Source organism: Lissotriton vulgaris, chromosome 6 (genome assembly GCF_964263255.1).
Source record: "Lissotriton vulgaris chromosome 6, aLisVul1.2, whole genome shotgun sequence".
Lineage (NCBI taxonomy): Eukaryota > Metazoa > Chordata > Amphibia > Caudata > Salamandridae > Lissotriton > Lissotriton vulgaris.
The window spans coordinates 1,154,466,628-1,154,491,641 of NC_141694.1; the positions used below are offsets into that span (position 1 = coordinate 1,154,466,628).

A 25,014-nucleotide genomic window follows, 5' to 3' on the forward strand; every position below is an offset into this window, starting at 1 on the left:
GAGGGGACTGAGAGTTGTGATTCACCTTTCCTCCACCACCTGAGTGGTGAGATTGGCAAAGGTGGGCTCACCTCCTTTCCTCACTTGGTTTTCCTGCACATTCTCACACCCAAAGTGGGGGGCAGAATCGGTGGGGCCCAGTTGCTGGAAGCAGCAAGTGCCTGGGGCCAAGTCTTTGAAGCTTCCCCTTCATGGACCCTGCACATCCTGGGGGAGGAGGCTTGGCACCTCATCCCAGGATGTGCATTGTTTCAGACCCCCCAGAGCACCAGGGTCTCGACCCAGGGGTCCAAAACCATGTCTGGTTATGGCAGCTGGCGAGCAGCCTCTCAGTCAGGACACTAGAGTTAGGTCGTTTTTCAGGGAGCATCTCTAACATGCCCTCTGAGTGCATTTTTCATTAAATCCCACACTAGGATCAGTGTGGGTGTATTTTCCTGAGAAGTTTGATACTAAACTTCCCAGTTTTCAGTAAAACCACTATGGTGCTCTGGAGTTCGTAATGACGAACTCCCAGCACCATATACTCTTTATGGCATTACTGCACTTAGAATTTCTAAGGCTTGACTTTGAAACTGTAGGGGTACAGGGCTCATGCACCTATACCCTCACCAGCTGGAGGGTCGGCTTCCTTCGGCACTTGCTGTAGCGAGCTGCATCAGGCAAGTAGATAGTCGTGCTGCTCCCGAACCACCGTGTGTCTGCTAGGGCAAGTGTAGGCATATTTATACCTTGAAGGTGCCTGGTTTGACGTAAAGTCGTGCATAATAATGTCATCAAAGAAACCCAAGGGAATGGTAGGTTCGAGGCATATGGGCTGCAGACCACACACTGTTGCATTAGATCACCATCTGGTGGTGGGCCCGGATGATTACACTTTGTTGTTGTCTTGGAATAGTCTTTGTCTGCTGGATGACTCCTCCCTTAGACTGTAGTGCGCATGGGCATCGACTCCATCTTCAGATTGTATTTTTCCACCATCGGGCTCGGATGTGTTTATCGTTCGGTCCCGTTACCGATCTCTTTTCGAATCCATAAATCAATCTACAACATCAACATCGTCTTCGACACTGATTCCGGTCGCCCACGTCGAAGAAAGGCTCCACTTCTCGATTCCAGCGCCCGTCGGGGCCGTCGGGCCCAACTGCGCCATTGGGCCTTTGGCTCATGGAAAGAACACCGTTCAAGAAGTGCCCTCAGTGTGGACACAAGTTTCCCCACATCGACCTTCATGAGGTTTGCAACCTGTGCTTGTCTCCAGAGCACGAGAGTCGAGACTGTGAGGCCTGCGATTCGTTCCGGTCCAAGAAAACAATCGGGGACCGTCGAGCTCGAAGAGCTATGGAGCAATCATTATCGTCGACACCAGACCTCATCATAGACGAGGCGCTGATCGAGGTAGACGCCGAAGAACAGCAAGAAGACGTTGCTTCCGAAGTAGAGGAGTCAGCTTCCGGAGACGACGATCGATCCGAAGATGACGATCTTCTTCCAGCTGGTCAACAGGTCGTGAGTAAGAACATCGACCCTGTTCACCCACCCCACACCGGGACAGGCTTTGGTTCCACCTCCACCTCCAGGTGCACACCGATCTAAACCTTCCAACGCCCTGCCTTCAGGCTCTGCAGCGAAGGGCACTAAAAAGCCTCCAGTCGACTTGGGCTTGAGTCAGTCTGTCGGTCCCGAAAAGCAAAAAGTGCTTAAGCCGAAGTCAACGCCGGCACCAAAACATCCATCGGTACCGAAGGTAACCGAACAGAAACCAAGTTCGGCACCGAAAGACGTTCCCAAGGTTACCGAACCGAAAACGACCCCGGTAACGAAAAAAGCGGACCCGAAAGCAGTTCTGATACCGAAACATACTTCGGCTCCAAAGGCAGATGAATCTAAACACCAGGGAACAAAAGCTTCAGATCTAAAAAGCACAGATACAAAGAAAAAACAAGAAAATTCTTCTGAACCAAAACCAAGACCGTTCCAAAGACAATAGACACTGCAAAGTCTAAACCTGTCGGCCCCAAACAAGATAAATGGGCGCCGAAAAAGGATTTGCCAATAGAAGCTTTTCCAACCTGATGTAAGGCAAAAGACTCTCAACATTCATCCAAAGACTGGACATGCATACACAGTGCCTGAAAAGAGGAAAATGGACTCTTCAAACTTCATCTATAAGAATTCCTTCACCAGAAGTAGAAATACCAGCAGATATCTCTCCTGTGCATTCACCAGCTAGTACACATAGCCTTATACCACAAGATGAGGATTATGGGGATACCTACTCACAAGAGGTAGACAATGATCATCAAATGGATGATATTAATGACCCAGATGATATAGCTGGGCCATCAGGTGACCCATGGGACGATTATAATGCACCAGATCTACCACAAGACGATGTAGGCCATCTCCACCAGATGACACCATTGAGTTCACTCATAGAGCAGCTACATTCCATGGAGTAGACTAACATGCAGATCTAATAGAAGACTTTCTAATGGACACACTGTTAACATCACATTAGACCACAACCACACTTCCAATACTTAGTGGAGTGGTAAGACACGCACCAGAAATATTTAAAGACCCAGTCAGGGCCAGAGTAATTAACCCCAGACTGGAAAAAAAATACAAAGCGGCTCCATCTGATCCTGCATATATTAAAGGACAGTTGCCATTAGACTGACTGGTAGTGTCAAACGCGACAAAGAGAGCCAACTCGCAGACAATAGGGGATGCTCCAACCCCTGACAAAGAGTCTAAGCTTTTGGATGCTTCAGGAAAACGCACCCTCTCACAAGCAGCCAATATATGGAGGATTGCTAACACTCAAGCTCTGTTAGCAAGATATGACAGAGCTCATTATGATGAGTTAGAGTCACTCGTGCAACACTTGCTAGAACAATATAAGGCTAGGGCTTCTGATTTAATACAAGAAGGCATAGTTATAACAAATACCTCCATAAGATGTGCACTGGACACTGCAGACACAGCATCTAGAGCAGTAAATACAGGGGTACTGTTGCACAGACATGCATGGCTATGCATCTCTGGGTTCAAACCAGAAGTACAAGCCAGTATCTTAAACCAACCATTTGACCAACAACATCTTTTCTGTCCAAATGTAGACAGTGCACTGGAAAAAATGAAATAAGATACAGATACGGCAAAATCAATGGGAGCTTTACAAACTCAAGCCCATAGACCTTCCTTTCTTCGCTCCTCATTTAGGGGCGCCTCTAAGAGTTTCCAGTCTGACAACACCTCCTCTACTTACAAAGCGCCCAACCAAACCTCGCCCAGTAAGGGATATTAAAGAGGAGGGTATAGAGGAAACAACAATAAGGGTAGAGGAAGAGGCAACAACAATCGCAATGCCTCTACTCCCAAACAGTGACTTCCCTTCCATCCCCCCAGACCATTCCACTCCAGTCGGGGGGAGGTTACAACAGTTCCTACCTGTCTGGAACTCCATCTCCACAGACAGGTGGGTGAGCCAAATAATTCAGTCAGGTTATTGCCTGGTGCTCACTTCCACTCCTCCAACAATACCACCCAGACAGCGTCCCATGTCACAAGAACACCTCATACTACTAAGACAAGAGGTAGAATCTCTACTGCAAAAGAATGCAATAGAACCAGTACTAAAAGAACATCAGAACACAGGGGTATACTCTCTTTATTTTCTCATACCCAAAAAAGGACGGATCTCTCAGACCTATTGTAGATCTAAGACCCCTAAACCTGTACATACATTCAGACCATTTTCATATGGTCACACTACAACAGGTTCTACCGTTACTAGAGAAAGGCCAATTCCTTGCCACATTAGACCTCAAGGACGCATACTTCCACATTCCCATTCATCAATCTCACAGAAAGTACCTACGGTTCGTACTAGAAGGTCAGCACTACCAATTCAAGGTACTCCCCTTCGGAGTAACAGCAGCACCTCGAGTGTTCACAAAGTGTCTAGCAGTAGTAGCAGCACACTTAAGAAGGGACAACATTCATGTCTTCCCATATCTCGACGACTGGTTAATAAAATCCATGTCATACAACCAATGTGTACAGCACACGCATGAGACAATCTGCTTGCTACACAAGTTGGGGTTTACAGTGAATCAAAGGATGTCACATCTACAACCGTCCCTGTCTCAGTAGTATCTAGGTGCCACAATAGATAACTCCAAAGCAATAGCGTACTCCAATCTAACAAGAATACAAAATATGCAAAATCTTATCAAAAGATTCCAGCCACAACACTCACTACAAGCTCGAGTGTTCATGCAACTAATTGGAATGATGGCATTTTGCATTTTCGTAGTACCATACACAAAACTACAAATGCACCCCATACAAGAATGCTTAGCAAGTCAGTGGAATCAGGCTCAACAAGAAATAACAGATCTGGTGGTGGTAGACGACCGGACATATCGCTCTCTGCAATGGTGGAACACCAAAAACCTTTCCAAGGGCCGGCCGTTTATAGAACCTGTTCCACAAATCATTCTAACTACAGACGCATCTCTCACGGGATGGGGAGGGCATTTTCGTACCTTTTCGTAAAACTAAACAACTGTTTGTGTCCTTTTCACCTCCACATAAAGGCAATCCCATTTCTAAATCAGGCATTGCCAGATAGATTGTTAAGTGTATTCAAATTTGCTACCAAAAAGCAGAACTCACTTTTATCCATTCCTCCTAGGGCTCATTCTACCTGTAAAATAGGAGCATCTATGGCATTCTTAGGAAACATACCATTAGATAATATCTGTAAAGCAGCTACATGGTCTACTATGCACACATTTACAAAACACTACTGTGTCGATGTGCAGGCAAAACAACAAGCAAGTGTGGGCCAGGCTGTACTAAAAACATTATTTCAAACTACTGCAACAGATGCGTGTGGCCACCGCTAAGGGAGAAACTGCTGTGCAATCTATGCAACAGTGTGTGGTCTGCAGCCCATATGCCTCTAACTGAAAATGCTACTTACTAATATGCATCTGTTCTTGGCATGTAGGGCTGCAGAACCACACACGCCCACCCTCCTCCCCGGCTACCTGTGTCTGTTCCAGTAGGATCTTATTTAGATACACAACACATGGTCATCTTTATCTGTACTTATACAATTCCATCATTTGCCCAATGGCAAAAACAATCTGAAGATGGAGTCGATGCCCATGCGCACTACAGTCTAAGGGAGGAGTCATCCAGCAGACAAAGACTCTTCCAAGACCACAATAAAGTGTAATCATCCGGGCCCACCACCAGATGGTAATCTAATGCAACAGTGTGGTTCTGCAGCCCTACATGCCAAGAACAGATGCATACTGGTAAGTAGAATTTTCCTTCTTTGAAAACTCCATGAATTCTTGGACAAATCAATATTCAAGCAAGGGGATGGCCCTGACTGCTTAAGCCGATTTTTCCAAGATATCATTGTGGTTTTTTGGAACGGGTGGAAGTAGCCATGCCTGTATTTGGACTGCATGGGCTATGTCTAAATAAGGTTATGATTGCTATGCCTGTATTAGGGCAATGTGAATTGTACCTTTATAAGGGCATGAATTGTGAAATTTTGCACAGATCCTAAAGCGCCACACAACAACCTGTGCCAGGGCAGTAGATTATAGGCATGGCAAACATGGATGTGTGCCATGTCGACTCTACACTTTGTTCTGCACCAAAACACGCAGCCTGTAATGACAAGGTGTGTGAATAGGTACAGGGTCTCTAAGTGTGACACAATAAGTGCTGCAGCCCTTAGAGCCCTTCCCTAGCCACAGTGCTCTTGGTACCAATGGTACCATTTACATGGGACTAACATGTGGCCAAAGAGTGCGAATTGGGGTTTGTATCAATGCAGTTTAGGGAAAGAACATAGGCCCTGGGTACCTAGATGACAGGAACCTAGGGCGTATGCTCAGTCAAAGTACATCAACAGTTTGGCAGAAAAGTGTGGGAAACCATGCAAAAAGGGCCACTTTCCTACAGCTGCATCCTCATGAAATCTGCAGTTATTTAAGGCATGGAACTTGCATATTAGTCTTTGGCAGCATAAAACTGCTCTCCCCATTCTTAAGTAAAATATAAAAATGTGCCCGCTTGGAGTTGTAAACATTTTCTGGTTAAAATCTAATTTCTTTTTTGAATACACAGAGATTCTTGCAATTTTTTGGCACAATCCCCGTCGCCACTCTGTAAAGACGAAGTGTTGCCTTTTAAATACAAGTTTCCTGCATGACAAAACACGGCACAGCAATCTATTGCGCCAACTGCTCTATCCCTGAACAAGCATTTTGGAATCTGCAGCAGCTGCTCACATTTAGATTAAACTCGAAACAACAACTTCCTCATTATGAGCAAGGTTTTTAACTGTTGCAGCATCCGCAAGAAGGTGATGTATAAAACAGACAATCATGGCATTGTATTTGGTGCTTCAGTGTACCTCATGTCAACACAAAATGCCCAGTGCTGTATAGAGCATTTAAATAAAAAATATTATAATTTGGATTGAGTTCTCATCATCTATTGCAGTAATTCAGATCAGAAGTAGATTTCTTAAAAATAATGTCACCAAATGTTTAATGGAATCCAAATTTTCTAATATTACTTTAGCTCCAATTACTGTCTCTCTGTACCCCTACAATCTAATGTTGTGATTCCACTGATTAAGAGAGACATTTCTCCAATCAGCTCTTCCTATTCTTTCAAATGGAGTTGTAGCATTATGATTGCCGTTCCAGAAGTGTCTGATATGTCAGCAACATCTAATATTTCTTATGAACTCAATGTATTACTCACCTCTGCTACACAGACTATTTCTTCCACTTGTGGAGGAAGTGAGGAGCTGTGATGGAGATAGAGAAATATTGATTCTCTCCTGAGTACAGGAAAGGATTAGCAAGTACATCTCACCAAGTTGCTGAAGGTGTGTCTTCACTGCTTGGATCCCAACCCTTAGAGTACCCATAGCCATATTGTATGTAGTGTAGATCTACTCTTCTGTGTTTGAAAAGAACATTGTAGCAATTTAAGTACCGTATGTTCTCCCGCAAGCTCATCCACTTATTGAATTGCCTCATTTCATTATGTTATGGTCAGTAGGTTATATGAAGGTCTTTGTATCAAGGTATAAACTATTAGGGCATCTTCTACTAGTGCCATTCCCCAGACCAGTACAAGTCTGGTTCCTTTTGTTTAGTCAGTCCTTGTTTTTAACAAGTAGATTAAGTATTTTGGTAGCGCTTCATGCCACACACCTGACATTTCTAGCGCTGCAAATAACAAGGGTTACGATTACTCAATTTAATTGTCCTCCATTTGGCCTCCTTTGAATGATAAAATACCTGAATTGGCATTATTGTGTTTGAAATTGTGAAAAACAAGGGGATGCCTGTTGTGGGGGTGATGGGGGAGAATGAAGGGCACGGAGACTGGACCGAGGTATATAGGGTTTTATTTTTATAAAGGTCTCCTTTTTCCTTCGTGCAGTTCGTTCTTTTGCTAATATGGCAGGATGACTCCTCCTCCTCCTGTCTTCGTCTGGGGTTTACTGCTTTCTCTTTCAGGGTCCTGTGCTTCCTCGGTTGCTCCACCGAAGTACATGCGTAAAAATAAAAATGCGGACTAACATTAGGAAGGGTCCTTTAGTGAAGTATACCCGTGGGGAAGCCCGGGAGGGGTGTAAGGGTCACCGTGTTTCGTGCTTATAAGACTGACTAGTGCTCCGTGAAATGACAGAGTGCTATTTACACTAGGGGCAGCAAGCAGCACAACAGGCTGGCTCTCCAGGTATTACGCGGTGTTTCCCCGCTTCCCAAACTACCCAGTAACGCGCTGCCATACCTGGTGGAGCCACACTCCCTGGTGAGTGTGACTGGGCGGCTCGCGTTGACGGTGGCCTCCTGGCTTTCCCTTTTCCTCTGGCGGGACCTCCGGCTGGGCCTCCTCTCCTGCTACCGCCTCCGTTCTTCGGGATGACTCTTCTCTGTACTCCGGTTCGTCTCTCTGCTTCCTCACGACCTGCTCGCACTCCTCCGGTCTTGGCACGGTGACGTCACACGCTGTTTCCACTTCCTTGTTTTTAACCAATCCGGCAGTGAAGACGTCAGTCAGGGATGTGGCTTCGTCCTGGCAATTCTCCCAGTTAAAAGAGCCTTCACCTTCCTCATCGATGTTGTCTGGCCAGCTTGTCATAGAGTCGGGTTGCCAGTTGTCCTGATGTGGGGAAAAAGAGGGAGGGGCAGCCACGTCAGAGACCCACCAGTCCACCACAGGGGTCCCTTCTTCCGAGGGTAAGCTCTCCCTGCTACAATGCCTAAGGGCAATTATTTCATATGAATTCACTTGATTTAATGCATGGGTCCATAATCTGTTGATTTAACAAAATTACTTGTACATGGATTAGGACTGTAGCAGCAAAGTATTTATGTTGCAAAACAAACATTTCAGGTCATAAAATAAGAAAGGCTAAAAGAGTGCAAAAAATAGATCTTTTTACACACAAGGTTATAATAATCAAAATAAGAAAGTGAAACAATATTGTGACATACTTTCCCAAACTGGTCCCACTAAATTAATTAGTGACATAAGAATTGCCTTCATAATGTGTTAGCTTGAAGAATAAGATTATAGAATTAAATAGTGATAGCCAACGATTAGTTGTTGTCAGACCTTGTGCAAACTAATGAAGTGTGCCATCATCAGCATGTTATATAAATCTTTATCTTTAATACCCTCAGCCTAGGCCAGGGCAGGATCACTAGCGAGTAGGAACTGAAATTTGTGGAAAGCAGCCCCCAATATACAGACTAAGGAGATTAGATTATGACTAGATGAAAAGAGTGTAACATTATTAGTTTGGAAAGTAAGGACAACTCTGTACTCTGCAATCAACTGCTGCAATAAGGATACAGCAATGAAAGCTTGAGGAAGGTGAAACAATGGCAAACTATTTTCAGCTCCACAAATGTTGATATGTGCCTTCTGTTTCTCCAAGGTCTGAATAGTACTGTGCCCCAGAAAGCCTTATCCCTGCCATGCTAACACTTCGGCTATGTAGCCAACCATTGAATGGTCATTATTCTGATTCCGCTAACTTCACTCTTCAGGTTTTCTGTTGTCGTTTTTGTGTTTTCCATTATAACTCATATTGGTTCTCTGTAGTTTTATACACTTCACGTAGGCATTTTTCAGTACGCTTTATAATTCACATGTATGCCAGAAGATTTTTAATTGGTCATTGTTCAATTTAATCTACTCACCTTTTCCTCCATTGACTGAATAGTGTGAATGTGTACATTGCATTCAATCCATGCTCCTAGCACCTCTCGTTAGGCAACCAGATCCTGTTTTTTAAGTGTTTTAAGCTAGAACCCATCCTAGAAGATCAATTTGGACTTTTCGCAGATGCATTTAAGGTTCTGCCCTTTGTTCTGAAGGTGTTGCCCCCAGTATGTCTCTTGGTGATTTAGGGCCTGATTTAGAACTCGGCGGACGGGTCACTCTTTTACAATAGTGATGGATATCATGTCTGTGAAAATATAAATCCCATGGGATGTAATTGGATTTATATTTTGGCTGACGATATATTCATCTCTTTTGTGGCGGAGTAACCCATCTGCCGAATTCTATATCAGCCCCTTAGTCTTTTTGCTGACTTTATAAAGGGCCTCCCAAATAACTTTTTTTATGATAATTTAAGTAATAACTGAGCATCATAGGAACTGCTGAAATTGATCTTTAATAAAAAAAATAAAAGTCTCTCCTAGGATAGGCTTCAAGGCCTCAAGGCCTCAATTCCTAACATTCTTTCTCTTGAACCTACTTTCAGGGCAAATACATGTTTTCTAATGTGCCCTTTTATTGGTATGGGAATTCATAGGTGTTGCGATCCAACATCATAAAGTAATTATTCTTGATAATCCACCTCACTATTATAACCTTGCAATGACAAATTTATACTTCAGTAGGTAGATAGTTCTTAAGGTACCCTTAACTCCAGTTGTTGGATACAGTCTCTTCAAAAATCTGTGACCATTCTCCCTTTCGTAGTGGAGTACCAATTATCTCCCTTTCTAACGCTGGCCCTATTATTGCTACTTTAGTAGGTTTTTTGACTTTGACACTTGTAATATCGAACGTTTACACTTTATCATATTTTTTCAGCTACTTGTAATACTGAATGTATCAAATCCTTTACCTGATGTGAGTGTTAGGTGTGCATCAGGCTTAACACTCAGATTAACATGCAGAGGTTATTACAGAGATGATGGGGATAAGGCAATTTAGGTCACATTTACAAAGTATTTTTTAATTTAAGTGTGACTTGCTCCAGATGTACGTGACATAAATTGAGGAACTCACAGTTACTTAAAGAAAATAGGTTTCTGAATTAGTCTTTTTGGTTGCTTGGTCCTAAAAGTCTTTGGGTAGAAATTCATTTGCATTCCATTTGTCATGTTTTGTATATGTACTATCATTACATTTAAATTATCTTTCAACCTACTAGGATTAAAAGGCCCTGGACATTTACGGTTCACATTGTGACAATGCACACATTGTATTCTAGCGACCAAGTTACTGTGCTATAGTTTTATATTTAGTTCACACTAGGCTAGAAAGAAAACTATATAGCATTATTTATGACTAAATAAGAAATGGAATTGACAGTGTAGGACTATAGTGAGAACAAATACATTGGAGTTCCAGGAGGGCTGGCTCAGTGCCTCATTTTTATGATATCCAGATTAGTAAACATTTACATACATTGAATCCAAATATGGCATGAATCAGACTCTTCCCCACCTCAAAATCGCTAGTTATTTTATTTGTTACACTAGTTTTTATACCACACTGATAATCCAATGGAATGTCTAATGTCCCATTCGGTAAATCTTTGCTAAGCCTCACAGGTTTTGTGCTTGAGGTTCACATCTCACAGGGAAAGCAGGGGCTAACTAGAATGTGACTAATTATCTGGATTGTGTTCAGTCTGTCTCAGTTTGTGGCTTGTACTGTTGGAGCTAGTTGCCGAATTAAAAAAAAAATCCTGAAGTTTAATGAAGCAATAATTAATAGAACATTCACACTATTCTTGTTATTAATTCATTTTGTTTGATATCAGGGCAACATTCTAACTGGGACTTCTCAATTTTCTATTTAACAGGATCTTCAACTCGATTACGGTCAGGGATCCCATGGCGGTTACTTCTTGGGTGCAAACAAGTGAGTGCAACACAAAATAAGTTAACCTTAACTACTTAAAGTTAGTGTGCATTTCTTGGGATTTGCACTATGTGCAAATTCTGAATTCCAGGGTCCCTTGTCACTTTTTCATAGCAATTTGTCACATGCTACTATAAAACGTAATTTTTCCTCAGTCACTCCTGTATCTGGAAGGCCAACTGTTGTAGTTTTAGAGGAAATCAGTGAATTGCCCTTCTTCCCTTCTGCACCTATTTTTCCTACTATTCCCTTTCAATTACCCATTTTCAGACCTCTTTAGGCTAGTTCCACTGGTGGCACGTTTTCTCTACTGGCTGGCATAAAAGATCACATGTTCTCTACTTTAATTTATGCTTTTTGACCCATTTTCGGTAGTGGTGGCTAACTGGTCGCTTTGCAGGTAAATTTAACTTACCTATAAGTCCATACAATATGGTACAAAGCTCCTATTGTGGGTACAACAATATTGGCAGTTAAAACATAGCTAGCTTCAGGCCTACTGCTGTAAACTTATTTTAACAGTGCAAAACATGAACTGCAAGCAGTTAAAATAACCTTTTTTGACACGAACAACCTCCCTTTAACATTTTAGCAAGTCACCTTGTAAGCCTTGTAGTCCACAAGTCAGGATCCTTTGTATTTAAAAGTGGAATATGTAGAATGTTAATATCACCTTGTCCTTAAAGTGGCTAAGCCCTAAAGGCTATTTTCACTGTGACAGGTACACCTGTGGTATGTAGTAAACCTGAATACAGTTTAAACTACTGTTTCAAATCATGCTCAACAGGTCGGCTGGTGCACAGATAGCCTTGGTATTCACATGAAAGGGATAGAATAGGATGTTAAGACAGTGCTTGTGTATCCACTATCTGGTTGCTGAAGGATCCTTGTCTGAACCTACAAACATCTGTCTTGTGGTTTACTGTCCCTACAGGACCTGCTCCTATCTGGACTTTACTGTTTTATGTGGTAGCTCTCTTGAATAACCATATTACAACCAGCCCTCAGAGCCCAAGTTTAGTGTGTCCGAAGGCGTTCACCATCTTGAAAATGCCCTGACACATTGCATTTTTTGGCCTGTTTAATAAGGCTTAAAGGAACTTCAGAAAAAAGTTTGAATGATTGCCCCTGGGAACTTTTAACCCATTGTTTAGAGAGGGGCCCGTAGTCCCCCCCCTCCCACTAGCTCGTACCAAGTCATAAATTTGGCATCTCCAGGCACCCACTTCAGAACACTTTCTAGAAGTGCTGTAGGTCAGGAAAGGACTAGACCTGTTGTCTGTGACTTGAGAGGAGTCTTGAAAGACTCGACCTGCTCCATCTTGCACCAAGGACAAAGCCATAGGTTCCCCTGTTAGTTGTCTGACCTCCAGTTGGCTACAGGGAGACAACAAGTTACTAGAGGCCTTTTCCTTGACGTTTTCAGCTGACCAGTGGCCACTGATCCTGGACTGGACACAGCAGTTGCCTGACACACTGTGAGCCTCCCCTATGGTCCTTGGGGGCTTAAGAAATTTTCTCCTGGGGTGGATTGGACGCAGTCAAAAAATAAACCTTTGACTAGGACAAACATGGCAGCTGTTTCGGATCAGAATTTCATCGCAGTCAGCCTCAAATTGCATCTAGATCTACCACAACCATTGGCTAACATTGGTGCTCTGTGCTTTTTGGTGATATTTATATTTAAAACCTACACCGTTATTATCTCTGGTTCCCCCTTATTGTTTTTGTCATTTTAGTTGTCATTTTGTTTAATAAATTGTCCTCTGTTTCTTATTCAGTTTTGGGTTTTTGTTGTTTTACAATTTGACCTTGTTACTGTCTTGTTACTGCATAAATACTGTACACTTTACCCCACATTTTGCTTTACAAGAGCACCAGTTGCATTGCAGACGGACACATTCATTTTGGTGGGGGGTGGGGGGTGGCATGCAGATATCTGAAAGACACGTTAGTGATAGATTCCTTACCATAGAATATTGCCCAGTCGTCCGCCTGGATCCGGAAAGTTTTCTGCTTAACAGTACCCCTGCTTGCCAGTAGGTGGCACCGTGCGGCTTCGCTCCAGTCACTGGGGTCGTAGGCGCCGGGATGACGTCACGGAGGCTACTTAGGTGCCACCCATGCGCGCTGACGTCAGTTCTCTTTTTCCGCGCCGAAAGCGCAGATCCGGATTGAGCACATACCTCGGTCATTTTTTGACGACTTTTTTGAGACTTTGTCTTCTTCTGTCCTGCTGCACCTAGGGATGCCCGGCTTTAAGTCTTTTCGGTCGTGCCGCTGTAATATGTCGGTGGCGGACCCCCAGGATGTCTGCCACTACAGCCTGGAGACCAACCATGACTCCCGGGACTGTCGGGACTGCCGTGTCATGGCCCGAAGGCCTTGCGGGAACGGCGCCGCAAGTTGCTGGAGGTCTGGCACTTCTCTCATCGCCACTCCGGGTCTAGGGGCCGTTCCCGGGACGGCTTGCGGAACCGGAGCCGTCACTCCTCGGACTCGAAGTCTTCACCTTCTGATTCCAGTAAGTGACGCCATAAGAAAAAGTCGAAGAAGCGCGTTCGCTCTCCGACGTCCCCCCGTCGCTCCCCAGAGGCGGACGAGGGGGACAAGGGCTCCACCCCTGTGGCTCCTCCAGAGACTGGGAGTCCCGTGGCCTACCAGCTATACCCGGGTCCGTCTGCAACTCCTGAACAGATGCAAGAGTTTCTTGTCCCCTGGACTGCCTGTTTAGGCCTCGGGCTCCCCCCGACATGCCTGCGGGCCTGTGTCCAGATCCTGTTGGCCCCGCGACACCGCCTCTGGCGCCGGCCCCGGCGCCACTGGATCCAGCACCCTCAGCTCCGGCGCCACAAGGTGCAGTCCCGCTGGCTCCGGCCCCGGCGCTGCCCTTGGCTCTGGCCCCAGCGCCGCCACAGGCGCCGCACTGTGTGCCGTTTATTCCGCCCCTATCCCGGTTCTCGGACCATTTCGTTCCGACCTGGGATCCACATTGGGATGTGGCTCCAGTTTGGCCACGGCCAGCGCCGCTCCCGGCACCACTGACCCCCTCTCTGGCTCCGGCCTTGATGCCGCGACAGGCTCCTTCTATCCCGGAGCTGGATGAGGACTGGGACGGTTCGGAGGTCCCCCTTGTGCGGCAGAGTGACTCCGAGCAGGTGTGGGTGGATGACCTTCAAGATGCAGGTGAACTTGATGTGTCTTCTGACCCAGGGTTTCCCTCCCCTCCGCCTACTATGGGGGAGGGTGCTTCCTACACTATGGTGCTGCGTTGAGCTGCAGAGGCTCTCCATCACGACCTCTCTACGGTGGCCCTTAAGACCAACCTCGTTACGGAGGTGCTCCAGAAGGCTGCTACGTCATCAGAACCGCTGCTCCCTTTCAATGAGGCCCTTACCGAAGTCCTCTTGGGCACTTGGTTGCAGCCGGCCTCTGGGGCACAGGTGGACAAGAACGTCACTAGGCTTCATTGCCCTGTGACCCTGCCCTTTTGACGACTCATCCCACGCCTGTGAGCCTGGTCATTGAGTCCTCGACGTGACAGAGTGCCTTACCCACTGCTCCGCCGGATAAGGACCCTAAGAAGCTGGACCAATATAGCAAGAGGTTGTTCTCCTCGGCCAGCTTTGGGTTGTGGTCGGTTAACACTGCCTGCTTATTGGGCATTTATTTCCACGCCATGTGGGATACGGTTGCAGAGATCCTGCCTCAGTGTTCTGAAGAAGTCCAGGCCGTCTTTTCCCGGACGTTTGCAAAGGGCAAGGATGCAGCGAAGTTTGCCATCAGGTGTGGTCTGGACACGGCTGATTACTTGGTCAGGGCGATTTCCAGGACTGTGGTGTTGCAGCGCCATGCCTGGTTGCGGTCTACTTGGTTCTCGTTTGATGTCCAGAGCTCACTCATGGACATGCCCTTTGATGGCTCTCGCCTCTTTGGCGACAAGGCGGAAAGTGCCCTGGAGCGCTTTAAAGACTCATGGGCCACTGCTAAGTCTTTGGGTCTTTCCACGAAGAGCCCTTTCACGCCTGGGTTTCGTTCCTTTCATTGCCAGGGTAAAGGCGCCCAGACACGCTCCTCCGCAAAGCCCGCGTAGAACCTTCCCCAGCGTGGCCGCGGACGCGGCTATCGCAGGGGCGGTTTTGGTAACCAGCGTGCGGGTCAGTCCACCTCCAAACCCGCTGCTTCCACCTCCAAGCCTTCCTAATCCGGGCTTCAAGGGACACACCACGCTGGTAGGAGGCAGGGTTCGTCTCCACCTCCACCCCTGGCGTGAAATCACTTCGGACAAGTGGGTGCTGCAGATAATCTGCCAAGGTTACTCGCTCCCCTTTCTGTCCTCCCCTCTAGCCATGCCACCTCGGTACCACCGCATATCGAGGGATCATTTGGCTCTTCTCCGTCAGGAGGTCACAGCACACCTGGCCAAGGGGGCCATCGAGTATATTCCAGATTAGGAAGTAAGGAGTGGTTGTTCTTTCCACTACTTTCTGGCCCCAAAAAGGACAAGGGGGGCCTACGCCCCATCTTGGACCTCCGGGACGTCAATCGCTTCCTCCGGAAGGAGAAATTCAAGATGATGACTCTGGCTCAGGTCCTGACTGCCCTGGACCCTGGAGACTGGATGGTAGCGCAGGACGCCTATTTTCATATCCCTGTCCTGCAGGCCCACCGGCATTACCTCTGGTTCAGGATAGGGCAGGAGCATTTTCAGTTTGCTCCCCTTCTGCCTTACCAGCGCCCCTCGGGTGATCACGAAAGTGATGGCGGTGGTCGCAGCTCATCTGCGGGGGTCAGGGGTGTCAGTCTTCCCCTACCTTTACGACTGGCTATTGAAGGCGGGCTCTCTCCAGGCAGTCGTCTCCCACCTCCAGACTACGGCCGACCTCCTGTATTTGCTGGGGTTGTCCATCAATATGCCGAAGTCGCACCTGAGTCCCTATCAGAAGCTCCCCTTCATCGCAGCGGTTCTGGATTCGATGCTGTTTCGGGTTTATCCTCTCGAGCAGCGAGTCCGGGATATTCAGCTATGATTCCGCTCTTTCAGCCTCTATCCCGGGTTTTAGTCAGGATCACCCTCCGGCTTCCGGGCCTGATGGCCTCCTGCATCCTGCTGGTGACACATGCCAGATGGCATATGCGGACTCTGCAGTGGGAACTGAAGTTCCAGTGGGCACAGCATCAGGGCAACCTGTTCGATCATGTCCAGATCTCGGAGGGTGCTGCACGACAGTTGCAGTGGTGGCTCACGAATCGCGACTGGGTCAGAGGCAGATCCCTCTCCCTTCCCCAACCGGAGCACACAGTGGTGACGGATGCATCCCTCCTGGGAGGGTAGGCCACATGGGAGAGGGGGAGATCAGAGGCCTCTGGTCTCCGGCGGAGTCCCGGCTCCATATCAACCTTCTGGAGCTGCAGGCGATCCGGCTTGCACTGAAGGCATTCCTTCCCTTTGTCCGGGGAAGTGTAGTGCAGGTGTTCACGGACAACACCACCACCATGTGGTATTGCAACAAACCGGGCGGGGTGGGGTCGTGGACCCTCTGTCTGGAGGCTCTGTGCCTCTGGACCTGGCTGGAACATCAAGGCATTACCTTGGTGGTTCAACACCTGGCAGGTTCGCTGAATGCCAGGGTGGACAAACTCAGCCGCCGGTGCATCACGAGTGGCGTCTGAACTTGGACGTTGCGCAAGGTCTGTTTCTGCGATGGAGAGAGCCTTGGTTACATCTATTCACCGCAGAAAACAACACACAATGTCATCAGTTCTGCGCGTTGGAATTTCCAAGGGGGAACTCGCTCTGCAACGCTTTTCGTCTTGAGTGGAGCTGCGATCTGTTGTACGCCTTTCCGCCTTTACCACTTCTGCCCAGAGTGCTGAAGAAGATCAGGCGAGACCGGGCCCAAGTTATTCTTGTGACTCCGGACTGGGCTTGAAAAGTTTGGTATCCCGAGCTACTCAGTATGCATCGATCCCCCGATCCGTCTGCCTCTTCGGGAGGATCTTCTGTCGCAGCAGCAGGGTACGGTCCTCCTCCCGAACCTGTCCAGCCTCCACCTTCATGCGTGGAGATTGAGCGGCGACAGTTGACGGCTTTCAATCTTTCTCACGAAGTCTGTAATGTCATTCTGGCAGCCAGGCGTCCCTCCACCAAATCGGTATATGCCTGCGGATGGAACAGATTTGTGGCATGGTGCACAGCAAAGGCTGTGGATCCTCTTTCAGCCCCTCTTTCTGAGATTCTTCTGTTTCTCCTATATTTGGCCCAGCAGGGCTTTGCTCTGGGTACTATTAAAGGCTATCTTTCTGCCATTTCCGCCTTCCTGAGGCTCCCTGATCAGCCTTCTCTTTTCAAGTCCCCGGTTGTAAATCGCTTTCTCAAGGGCATTACACACACGTTTCCTCCCGTGCCCTTCATAATGCATCAATGGGACTTGAATCTTGTCTTGACTTTTCTGATTTGCGGTCCCTTTGAGCCTCTCCATAACTGTCCTTTACGTCTTCTTACTCCTAAGACAGCTTTCCTGGTTGCTATCACCTCTGCCAGAAGAGTGAGTGAGCTCCAGGCCCTTTCTTCCAAACCTCTTTTCCTTTCCGTCCATCCGGACAACGTGGTTTTAAGGACCCATCCTTCTTTTCTGTCAAAGGTTGTCACGCCCTTCCACATCGGGCAGACCATCACTTTGCCCACCTTCTTTCCGCCTCCACATCCTTCAAGGAAAGAGAAGAGGCTCCACCGTCTGAACCCAAAATATGCGCTAAAATTATATCTGGAGCTTACACAGCAGTTCCGGGTGGATGATCAGCTTTATTTGGCTACCAGGGCGCCAAAAAAGGTTGGGCTGTGCACAAACGGACCATCTCCCGGTAGGTCGTTCTGTGCATCAAAGCATTTTACTCCTTGGCCAAGAAGGAGCCTCCTGTAGGGCTGCGTGCCCATTCGACCAGGAAAACTGCAGCCACTACTGCCTTGGTACATGGCATTCCCTTGCAGGACATTTGTCAGGCAGCTACGTGGGCCTCGCTGCACACGTTTACCAAGCACTACTGACTTGACACAAGCACTAATGTCTTGACAGTCGGGTCCGGAGAGACAGCTTCTTTGGCCGTTTTGTGCTCTGTCACTTTTTGGTGTAATCTTGTTCGCAGACCCACCACCGGAGTTGGTAGTGCTGGGGTATCTATTCTAAGTTAAGGAATCTATCATCAACGTGTCTCTTTCAGATGCACAAGTTACTACTCGTGTAACGATATATCTGTAAGAGACATTAGTTAGGGATAGATTCCTTACCGCCCCACCCATCCGCCCCGTTCTGCGAACTGTTTACTAGGGTTAAGGTCATCCCCTTTTAGGGCCCTAGTTTTATGCATCAATGGTCAGTTTCTTGCATGGCTCTGCGTTTCGGCGTGGAAAGTCGTGTACAGAATTGACGTCAGTGCGCTTGGGTGGCGCTTAAGTAGCCTCCCTAATGTCATTCCGGCGCTTACGACGCCAGTGACTGGTGCGGAGCCGCACGGCGCCACCTACTGGCCCGCAGTGGTACTGCTAAGCAGAAAACTTTCCAGATCCAGACTGACGCCTGGGGAATATTCTAAGGTAAGGAATCTATCACTAACTAATGTTCTTACAGATATATCCTTAGACAAGTAGTAACTTGTGCATTGAATGATTTGCCCAGAATAACGATGTTGGAGCCTCCAGCCAGACTCAAACCTTGTTCCCCAGCTTCAAAGTCAGCCACCCTAGCCGTTAAGCCACACCCTTTCCTTTTACTTACCCACCCCAAGTAGTAATCCCTTTTCTTACACCTAGTACGGAAGCAACATCTTGAAATGCTATTTTCCATCATCTAGTTCAGAAGCCTACATTCCGATGTAATAGTATAGATCTACTTTTTGATTGTTGATCTTTCACCTCTGAGGATGTTGACTCCAAGGCAGATTGTAGGAAGGCGGCCCAGTGGGAACAGTTCTGCAGATTGGAAAATGCACAAGAGGAAATAGTGATGATATCGACCCCTACTTTGGGTGCCTGACTGGTTCTGTTGATGTCAAAAAGCCCCAAGCTGGGGCGTGACCAGGATGGCAGCGAAGTAGGACGTGCTTTCGGTCCCTCCGGCGCCCAGCATTTGCAGCTTTGAGTAGCGGACCTCTGCAGGGCCCATCCACGCTTGAAAGGTGTTCCAGAGTGGGCCGGGACAGAGGGGGGGACTTTCTGTTGCCTTTTGGTCCCCCGATTGACCGTCGATGGCGGCGAAGAGCAATGCGGCCTAGCTGAGTGCGGGGACGTTCTGGACCCGGGCCTGCGCCCTAACCGTCCCCGAGTGGTGTGTGCTGCCTGAGCCCTGCCGTGGTAAGAAGGAGGCGGTGCTCACGAAGTCGGACGAGCCCCCGTGACCCCTGGGAGCTGGCGCCGCGTATAGGCTCCGTACCGGGGGAATCTGATCCCGTGCAGCGGGAGTGAGCCAGAAGCACCGAGGCCTGGTGAACACGAGCGGCGGTTGTGGAGGTTTGCGGAGCCCGCCCCCGCCTGACCCTCGCTGGAGCTGGTGCCGCAGTGGGACCACCGGGAGACCTGGACGAGCTGCTGGACGTCCCTGGGAGTCTCTCGGTCTCCACAGTGGCGGTATGTGAGCGGGGAGAGTACCTGCTGCTGGAGGCGACACCCGGGGCCTTGTCAAAGGCGCAATCGTATACTGGCAGGAGTGCTCCAGACCTGCCATTGAGAGCGGCGGCGCAGGTAGAGAATCCCCGCTTGGCGGGTGAGTGCTCCCGCGCAGTGCCGCGTTACTACGGGCTGAGGTGCAGGTGAGAGACGGCTGATTGGCACCGGGGAAACTACGAGCTTTCGGCCTGCATTTCGGCGGGCGGCGGAACGGGGAGGATGGGAGGCCTGTGTCTCTGAACTGGTGTGAGTAGCGCTTCTGGGTCGGTGCTGGACTGTATGCTGGAGCGAAGTACGGACTAGCCTTACCCAGGGGAGTATCGGGCCCCTTCTTTACAACTGCCTGCACATCAAGCCGCCTACAGCTTGCATCAGGATGGGAAGCTCGCTTTTAGCCTCTGCACGGCCCGCTCCATTTACCTCGTGCCGGAGAATAGTGGAGTACGACAGCCAAGTGGAGGGGCCGGGGCTGACCTCTCCTTGGAGCTGAGCGCGGGGCTTGTGGGCGAGAGGCGGCTTGGAGTCGTGGCTATCTCTGTCACCATTTCTGCTCTCACTGTGAGAGGGTGGAAGACCAACCCCTTTGCAAGAGGCTCCGTTGTGGCAGTGAGCGAGGCCGAATAAACGGGAGTACCAGAACAAGGTATAAGGCATCGCCAACTGCGTGAAGGAAAATGAGTGGGCCTGGAGTGCCGATCGGTACCGAGACGGGGTCCAATCAAGGACGCAGCAGGGAAGTGGAACCTATCGGAGGGTGAGTCCACTGCGAGAGGCCCGGCGACACGTGAGCGAAGGGGCTGACAAAGTTGGGGCCTGGTCACTGACCCGGACTATCGCACTACTCTACCCAAGGGTTCCCTGGCCTGGCGTGGCCTCCCCCTTGTAGACCCAGAGTGCGGACTGCTGAAGAAGGAAACAGCTGGGAGCCCCTGTGTCGTCCTTGGCGCCTCCCCTGCCCCAGAGGCTAGCTCCATACCGCCGCCTGTGTGAGTCGCAGCATCGCTCTGGGCGATTTGAGCCGGCAGCGGGGAATCCGGTCTGGCCCACTGTCTGGCTAGTGGGGAAGACGGAGCTGACGGGATGTCCACCAAGCCCCGTAAGGAAACACTGGGCAAAGAGGCCCGCCAAGGGGAGCCCAGCAGGCGGCTTCGCCGGGTGCCAGCGCCTCGCCCAAGCAGAAAGACGATGATGCGCCAGCCTCTAAGGCCTTCATGATGGAACTTTTCTCTGCTATAAAGGAGAACATTTCGGAGCTCCGCTCCCAGCTCGCTTCGGATCTCCGCGAGGTGAGGAGGGATGTAGATGGCATTAGGGAGCGAGTGGCCACACACTGGAAGACCATGACTTGGGGTTGGCGGGCGAGGTGCACCAGCTCCAACAGGACGTCATCCGACTCACGAAGCAGAATCTGGACCTCCAGGCCAACGCGGAGGACTCGGAAAACAGGTCCCACTGGAACAACATTCGCATCCGAGCCGTGCCCTGCGATGGGGAAGCTGGAGACTTATGGGGTTATGTAGAGGCCCTCTTCCTGCAAATCCTGGGAGAAGATGACCTTCGCGAGATACGCATGGACAGGGTCCACAGAGTTGGTCTGCCGCGAGGCGGGGCGGCTCCACCCTCCGATATCCTGGTTTGCATTCACGATTTCCAACTGAAAGAACGTATACTCAGGAAAGCTCGAGGGATTTCTTCCTTGCAATTTAGGGACCATCGTCCTCAGCTGTTCCAAGATCTAGCGGCCTCGACGCTTAAGAACAGACACGACTTTCGGCCGGTGACAGCCTTCCTGCGAGATCAGAGCGTGGCTTACTCCTTGGGCCATCCCTTTCGCCTTATCTTCAGATGGCAGAACAGGTTGGTTCAAGTCAGATCCCTGCAAGAAGCCAAGAACCTCCTGGGTATAGACGACGCTGCGCCTTCCCCGAGAGGAGGAGTCTCCCCGACGAGGCGGAGACGGCTTTCCCCGTCCTGGCAAAGAGTGGGTCGGTCGGCTGCTTCGGGGAGGCCGGACCCCACGGTCAGCATGCAGGAAAGAGGCGCAGCAGTTGCGTCTGTGGCAACGGTAACGGAGGCGTCTTCGCAGGATAGCTCCGGGGCAGTCTGAGCCCAGGGAGGAAGGTTGATTGGCGTCAGAGGGACACAACCCTTTCAGGTACCGTGGGTTCTTATGTACTTTTGGGAAGACACCCCCGGCCGGAGACTTGGGGGTACACTAACTGGTACCACAACCACCGCCCCTCGAGGGTTTCTACGGACGTCCACATCCTGGGACTGTCAATTCCTAGGGTCCCTGTCTTGGGCCTCTGTATGAGACTTTTTGTTGCTTCATTTTGTTCTGTTGAGTTTTTGATAGGGTTTGGGGAGGGGGAGAGAGGAGGGGGGGAGGGCAGTGGTGATAGCAGGAGAGTGTGGCAGCATGAGTCCGTATGGAGCATTTGGTTTGGGTGCGTTACACTAGGGGCACTTGGAGTGGGGCTGGGAGGGTTTTTTCCCTGTTGCAAGAAATGGTGCCATTCGGGGAATGTTCTTTCCAATGTCTTACTCAAATGCGGGGGGAGTTGGGGGGGGGGCTGGGTGGGAAGAGCTTGGAGGCGGGATCCCTCCCAGCTTACTACTACTGATTGAGCAGGGGGGTTCACGATGCCAGATGCCTGTCACCTTGGGAACGTGTAATGTAAAGGGTCTGAACTCCCCCCAGAAACGCCAGAAAGTGTGGAGATATGTGCTCGACCACCATTTGGATGTGGTGGGCCTTCAGGAGACCCATCTAGCTCGGAAGGACAAAACCCGCCTCAAACACAAGCAATTCCCCCTTATTTATAGATCCTCGGCCTCCACGAAAAATAGAGGAGTGGCTCTCTTGTTCCGCTCGACCCTCCACTTCCAACCTATGGGAGTACGTAGTGATAGGGAGGGCCGATGGCTCATAGTCAAGGGCGGGCTGCTTGGAAGGGTGTTTACATTCATAGTCCTATATGCCCCCAATGTGGGTCAGAATAAATTCCTGCAAGATTTGCTTCGAGGGGTAGGGGACTTTGTTGAGGGTGCCCTGGTTGTCATGGGAGACTTTAACTTAGTCTGGGACAGAGACATGGATAGCTCGTATCACCAAAGGTCAGGGGCGGGGCTTTTTTTTCTGAGGACGCACAACGCAACATAGGGAACCTAGGACTTATAAACAGGTGGCGCGTCCTTCACCCCCACTCTAAGGATTATACTTTCTACTCCCATGTCCACCACTCTTACTCTCGGCTAGACCATTTTTTTTTAAGTCAGTCGCTGAGAGGGGACCTACGTGAGGGCAGAATCTTCCCCCTGTCTGTCTCGGATCACAGTTTACTTGCGATCTGCCTAAACTTGACGCCGGGTACGAACGTCCACCGCAAATGGTACTTCCCAGCCTCATTGACCCGAGACGAGCCGTCCTGCAAGGAACTACGTACGGCCATTCACGACTACTTTGAAATCAACCTCGAAGATGACACTTCGATTTTTACTGTATGGGACGCCTTCAAATCAACCATACGGGGTACTTGCATAACTCTTAACTCTGTCCTTAATAGACAACGGCGGGCTGAAAGGGAGGACCTAGAGAAGGAACTTCAGAGTTGGAACGGGCACATAAGCAGAACCCCTCGAGAACAACGTTACGACCACTGTCGGCAATTAGGGGCAAACTCAGAGCTCATTATAATAACAGAGCGGAATTCACCTTACTGAAGTTGAGGCGCCTCTCCTATTCCCAGAGGAATAAGGTGGGGAAACACTTGGCCCGCCAACTTAAGGACAAGAGGGAGAAGGAATACATAGCGGGCGTTCGAGATCCGACGGGCTCCTTGACACACCAGGACGAAGCTAAAGTGGGCCTCTTCGGGGACTTCTACATGGCTCTGTACTCGGTGGACGCTCTTGACCCCGAGGAACAGAGGGCGTACCTGAGGTCGTGCCCGCTCCCCCTGGTTTCCGCGGAGTGGAGCGAGCTGCTCTCGGCCCCTTTCACCAGAGAGGAGGTGGTGGAGGCCATTAGAGCGCTGAAGCCCCATAAAGCACCTGGGCCAGACGGCTTCACCGCCATCTTTTACCAAACCTTCGCCACCGAGGTGAGTGACTTCTTGGTACAATTGTTCAATGGCATGGGAGAGGATTGACTTCGGGCTCCATGGCGGAAGCCGTGATATCGGTCATCCCTAAATCTGGGAAGGATCCCTCCCGATGCGCATCGTACAGACCTATAGCCCTGCTTAACATTGAAGCCAAGTTGTACTCCTCCATTATCGCGAATAGGCCCCTGGACTTGATGCCGGCCCTCATCCACCCGGACCAATCTGGCTTCATTAAAGGGCGTCAAACTCATGATAACACCAGGAGAGTGATCCACCTCATTGAAAAGGCCAACAAATTCAAGATCCCATCGGTCCTGTTGGGTCTGGATGCCGAAAAGGCCTTCGACCGAGTTGACTGGAACTACCTGTTACGGACCCTGGAGGCATTTGGCTTCTCAGCCAAGTTCCTAACCATGGTAAAGGCGAACTATAGCAGCCCCCGGTCTAGAGTCACGGTCAATGGTCACTTGTCAGTGTTTTTCCCACACTCACGGGGCACTAGGCAGGGTTGTCTCTGTCTCCTCTACTCTTTGCCTTGAGCATTGAGCCCCTGGCGCTGGCCGTGAGGGAAAATCCGGACATAAGGGGTATGCCCTTCACGGGGGAGCAGCATAAGATTTCCCTCTTTGCGGACGATGTCCTGCTTTCGCTCTCAGACCCTGCTCACTCTCTGCCCCACGTCCAAGACGTCCTGTTGCGCTTTGAGAGGGTGGCTGGTTTCAAGGTCAATTACAGCAAGTCCTACATTCTTAACCTCACTCTCCCGTTAGCTGAGGTTGACCGCCTCCGGCCGCTGTCGCCTCTGCCTTGGTCCTTCTCCATATTGTATTTGGGAGTTCACTTGACCCCCACTATAGGGAAGCTCTATTCCGCCAATTTTCCCTGCTCTTGGCGGGGATACAGAGAGAGCTGGCAGGTTGGAAGCCTATGTTTATATACTAGCTGGGGCGTATCTACGCGCTCAAGATGTCCCTGCTTCCCAAGCTTCTGTATCTTTTTCAAGCATTGCCTATT

The 25,014-nt window shown here is 49.3% G+C and overlaps 1 protein-coding gene across 8 annotated transcripts in view; it reads left to right on the top strand.

The window, feature by feature from the left end:
- MAP4K3 (mitogen-activated protein kinase kinase kinase kinase 3) overlaps nucleotides 1-25,014 on the top strand; it is a 1,209,829-nt gene that overhangs the window by 494,482 nt on the left and 690,333 nt on the right. For all 8 annotated transcript variants that reach the window (XM_086927230.1, XM_086927231.1, XM_086927232.1 and 5 more), the window contains one exon: nucleotides 11,174-11,232. In XM_086927230.1, the coding sequence (XP_086783356.1) occupies nucleotides 11,174-11,232 (59 nt within the window). The remainder of the gene's footprint in view (nucleotides 1-11,173; nucleotides 11,233-25,014) is intronic.